Here is a 5,368-nt window from a genome sequence, read left to right as displayed (position 1 = left end):
TATATATATATATATATATATATATATATATGTATGTATGTATGTATGTATGTATACGTACAGTTTGGTCCCTTATATGTAAGTTTATATCTAAATTTTGTACGACTCTATTATTCTTTCTATTCTTTCATTCTTTCATTCTTTCTATCAGCCCTTTCACACTTCGTTCATTCCACTCTTCGTTCTTTCGTTCCCCCTCTCTCACATTTCCTGACCTTCTCTTCATGCTCACTTTCCTTCCTCGTTCACTTTACTGTGTCTCTTTCATTTTTCTCGCCCCTCCTTAATTCTTTTTTCCCTCTGTCTCTACCTCTCTCTCTCTCTTCTCTTCCCACGTGACCGGTGTTCGGCCAGGCCTGACCTTTTTTTCTTGGTTCGATTACCATCCGTGCAACATCTATATTCCTCCCTGTGCCTGTTAAACCTTATGTCCCTGCCGTAAGGCTTTACTTCCACACACGCCAGCTTAATTTAATTCGTCCTTAGTCGAAAGACACCTGTTGTTATGTCCTGTTAATTGCATTTGTATTTGTGTAACAATTATCTGTTTTTTCCGTCCTTGTTTTCGTATACATTCGCTGCTTTCTTCCAAGGAATCTAATGCTCTTACCTTATTTTTTCCTTGGAGCTGGCCAGATTGGAGCAGTCTCGAGTATAACCAGCTGAAATTGCAAAGATGATCTGGAACTCGACTGAGGATGGAAAACTCCAAATGACACGTCCTTGTTTTCCTTGTATCATCTGTCTGGATGTTTTGTTGTCTTTTTTTGTATCACCGAACTATCTGGATGTTTTGCGTTCTTGTCCCATTTTTGTATTATGTGTGTGTGTGTGTGTGTGTGTGTGTGTGTGTGTGTGTGTGTGTGTGTGTACACTGAAATATATTTTGCTATATCTTTTCAGTGCTCAGTGTGATAGGACGAAATAGTGATTTCGTCCTTCTACTATGTTCAATATCTTGGACCATTGTAACCAATAGAATTCATTATGATTATTGATGTTGTTAATATTGTCACTGGCATTATCATCGTCATTATCAATATTTATAAGCAAGATCATTTGCTTAATGATCTCATGTAGCTAAACGACAGATATCGGCAAGACTCTGTCTTTCATAAGCTACAGCAACACCAGTCCCACGCGCTCGACCTGTCAAGGTAGTTTCTTCTCCTCTCTTCTGCATGTACTGATTCCTGGGCCATCACTACGGATACTAGAGATTTGAGGAGCATCCTGCGTGAACACGCATGTGGAAGAGCTGTGTCAAGGAAGTACAAAGCTATAAAAGGAGCAAAACTTGATTAGGAAAAGTCGTTGGGCCTGCGGCTGAGCTTTACCACTTGTCCTTGTTGCTTTCAGACTGTTTTTTTTTTATTTTGTCGCTATGTCAACGACATCGCCAGACCATTTTATAAGGAGTCTTCTTTCACAATTTCTGCTACACCTTTTGTTTACATTATCACTCTCTTGTGTTGCTTCGCTGGACATTATCATTATTGTTGTTGTTGTTGTTGTTACTGCGGGCCTTGTGCCTTTAGTAGAAGGGATTATTATTATTATTATTATTATTATTATTATTATTATTATTATTATTATTTTGGGGAGATGGCAAAATCGTTAGCAAGCCGGGGGAAATGCTTAGCGGATCGATATTGCAGTCGATGTAATCGATTTTCCCCTCCACCAAAATTTCATATCTTGTGCCTTTAGTAGAAATGATTGTTGTTGTTGTTGTTGTTGTTGTTGTTGTTGTTGTTTACAAAATAAGTACAAGGCCAGAAATTTTTGAAGAAGGTGGGTTAGTGGATTACATCGACACTAATACTTGACAGGTACTTAATTTTAGAGACTCGAAAGGAGGAAAAGCAATGTTGATTTCGGGAGGATTTCAAGTCAGAATGTAAAGCCGTCGGAACAAATGCCGCAACGCGTTTGAACAGATGGATGATATCGTTCTTTTAATAAAGTCTCCAAATAAAGTCACTGAAGGTATCGCAATGATCCAAGATCATTCCGACCACCAAGGGTACATGTCTTCTCCCAACTGTTGTTCTTCGATCTATTGGCACATGTTTAGGGTGATTCAATTCACTCTATTTTCTGTACATCATCAACTAGAGGAGAGCAGTTCCCTCTTCACCTTCATTTTCTTTTTTCAAATGAAACTTTAAAAAGTCGATGAGTAATTATTTGTCTTCAATCCTTTCTGCTTCTTTCACCATAGCCTCAGAACAGAGGAAAGCTGTGTGGCTAGTTCTATTAAAAAAGAGTGGTGGGGCGATCTTCACGATAGACTTGGCCGATAGTCGGGCCTATCATACATATCAACACAACTCCATTAGTCCGCAATGTGCTCAAACACTACATACGTTTGTGCTCCAACAGTATTTTCGGATTTTAGCGGTTGAATAAGTTTTGCTAGCAGTGTCTCAATTCCAATGTATTAATCTCATAAACAGCAGCTTTCAATGTTACTTCTACTTCTCTTATAGCATTGAATAAATAGCCACTCCTAATATCGGTTGCGTAACTCAGATTTTCTCAGTTCTCACACCACGTCCAGATACTTTTAATTTCTTTTGCACCAGCTCTTCTATCATACAGAAACATCGATTACCTTAGTTTCTTTTGTCCTTTATTATGGTCATATATCCAGCATAGTCTTACAATAATCATTTTCGATACCAGATTCTGAGAAGTTATGATACTGTTTAACATCTACTTTGAATTCAAATTTCCTACAAAATTCTGTTTATTTTTTTTCTCTACTCCATCGTGTCTTCGTTTGTAATGTTTATTGTGCCATCTTGTTAGACTCACACACTACAGATATTTATTTGTGAGTGATGGTAGTAACTGTGTAAGTGTTGGTCGCTGTAGTGAAGATGTTAATACTTGTAAAGCTATTGAAGAGTCGGACATTCTAATAGCTCACCCGTTTTTGTATTTTCCGTCACTAACATATGGTATCTTTTTATGAGCATATTCCGGATAAGATTTTTATGTCAAATTAGTTTCCTTTCTGGCTTATTCATAACATTGACTTTTATTTGTGCCCATTAGAAACAAGCTGTTTTACTTCAACTGAATAAAAATTAATTTGTCTATATATTTTCAGATTCGCTTGATACTACCCACTACGGAGGATGCTTCCCAAGAACAGGCAAAGTCGTTGTTCGAAACAAAGGCACCATAACCCTGGACCAGTTAAAAGTTGGTGACAGTGTTTTATCGGTCGACCTTCAAGGCGAGTTAACTTACAGTGAAGTGATAGCATTTTTGGACACCAATAAAGATTCTAGTGGCTACTTTCACCGAATTGAAACAGAGAACGGCCATACAATTCGACTGACCGGAAAGCACTTAATTTATTCCTCTTACACAAATCGAACACGGTTTGACCTGAATGACAATGATTCTGAGTTCGAAGCTACATATGCTGACCAGGTCCAGATTGGAGATTATGTTATGACAACGGACAGAACGGCGGGATTGTTTGCTTCCCGGGTAAAGAAAATAGCAGCTGTCTCAGAGAAAGGTGTTGTGGCACCGCTTACAAAATCTGGTAACATCATCGTCGATGGCGTTGTCGTCTCTTGCTATGCGTTCATAAACAGCGATTACATTGCGCATGCGTCGTTTTTCTTCTTACGAGGACTCCACCAGGTAACGAGTCACATCCCTTTTGTATCCTGGGCTGAAAGTCCATTGGCCTCATATGCCATCGATGGCATTCATTGGTATGCAAAACTTTTATACAAGATCGCTCCTCTATTCCTGGATAGAACATTATTATACATGAATGATTAATAATTATAAGATATATTTTAAAAAAGTATCGAAGCGAGAGAGAAAACTTTATTATTTTTATTATTGTTTTTATTATTATTATTATTATTATTATTATTATTATTATTATTATTATTATTGTCATTATTATTATTATTATTACTATTATTATTATTATTATTATTATTATTATTATTATTATTATTATTATTATTATTATTATTGTTATTGTTGTTGTTATTATTATTATTATTATTATTATTATTATTATTATTATTATTATTATTATTATTATTATTATTATTATTTACATTGAAATGTAATGAATGAGATGAAATGTAAAAATAACAATGAAATATGCCAAAAATTTCAACGCTGCAAGAGAGGGCTAAAGATCAGATAGTAAGACACCGGAAAACGACAGAAAGGAAAGGACTAAATGATATAAATGATGAAAGACTGTTCAAAATATCTTAATGTTTATTTTAATTCCTTTGTTTTATATATCTGACTGATTCCTTAATTTTACATCCTAGCAGAAATTTTTGTTTCCTTTGGATCTTTGACTATTCACTTTTTGTTTTAATTCATGCCTAAAACTCACAAAATAAACGTACATACAGAGGGATACGATACATGTACATACTTAAGTACATTTATAAATAGTTACGTATTTACATAAATGCATACTTGTATGCATACATATGTCAATATATGCATATTTACATACATACGTCCATACATGCATATATCTAACACATAAACACACTTCTTTCATTTACTTTCTGCATTGGTGTAGCTTTAATTTTGCTAAAGCAAAGACATTTTTCAAGAGAAAATTCTGTGGGAATTGCATCGATATTTGGACTACAATAGCTGATAAACACAAGAACAAAGCCGTCCTACAAGTAACAGCAACAACAAGAACAAAAGCTTCGCCAATGCTAACAAAAAAAAAAAGACAGCCTAAACATTCAAACTTAGACGTGTTTCTAATTCACCAAATTAATGTCTGTGAAGCAAGAAAGATTTGTGTTGAAATAGAAGAGTCATTTTAAGCTAAAAATATCCTTCAATCAAAGAATATTGAAATATATAACGAGAAAATGAAAAAAAAAAAAAGAAAAACCATTTTGCTTATTGTTATGAAAAAAACTTTGATCTTATTCGCCTTTTATTCATCCATACATAAAAATATACACATACAAATATATCCAAGTTTATGCGTGTATGTGTGTGTGTGTGTGTGTGTGTGTGTGTGTGTGTGTAGTTGTTTACATGAGCGGGAGAAATGGAATTCAATACATAAAGTAGAGTGCTTAGTTTACTACATCTGATAGGTTACATCAGTGACTCAAAACATTGGCAAAAACCTGTAAGCACTTAATCACTGGTGTAGCTTCACAACAGTAATTAAAAAATTCATTAAAAAGATGTGTGCGTCTGTGTGTGTGTGTAAATATATATATGCATGTATGTGTGTGAGTGTATGTAACAAGACTGCCTGCAAAATAGAGAAAGTATAAACATAGTAAGGTGTGTATAGACTTAGAAAGAGTTGCACAGAGAAACAATGGCT

The 5,368-nt window shown here is 34.9% G+C and overlaps 1 protein-coding gene across 1 annotated transcript in view; it reads left to right on the top strand.

The window, feature by feature from the left end:
- Window positions 1–3,810, top strand: part of LOC106871116 (sonic hedgehog protein-like) — a 167,085-nt gene extending 163,275 nt beyond the window's left edge. The window contains 1 exon segment of the mRNA NM_001323786.1: window positions 3,119–3,810. Coding sequence (NP_001310715.1) covers window positions 3,119–3,810 — 692 coding nt within the window.
- The last annotated feature ends 1,558 nt before the right edge of the window (window positions 3,811–5,368 follow it).

This window comes from Octopus bimaculoides, chromosome 17 (assembly GCF_001194135.2).
Source record: "Octopus bimaculoides isolate UCB-OBI-ISO-001 chromosome 17, ASM119413v2, whole genome shotgun sequence".
Classification (NCBI taxonomy): domain Eukaryota; kingdom Metazoa; phylum Mollusca; class Cephalopoda; order Octopoda; family Octopodidae; genus Octopus; species Octopus bimaculoides.
The sequence above is the reverse complement of the archived record's forward strand: the minus strand, read 5'-3'. Positions and strand labels throughout refer to the sequence as shown.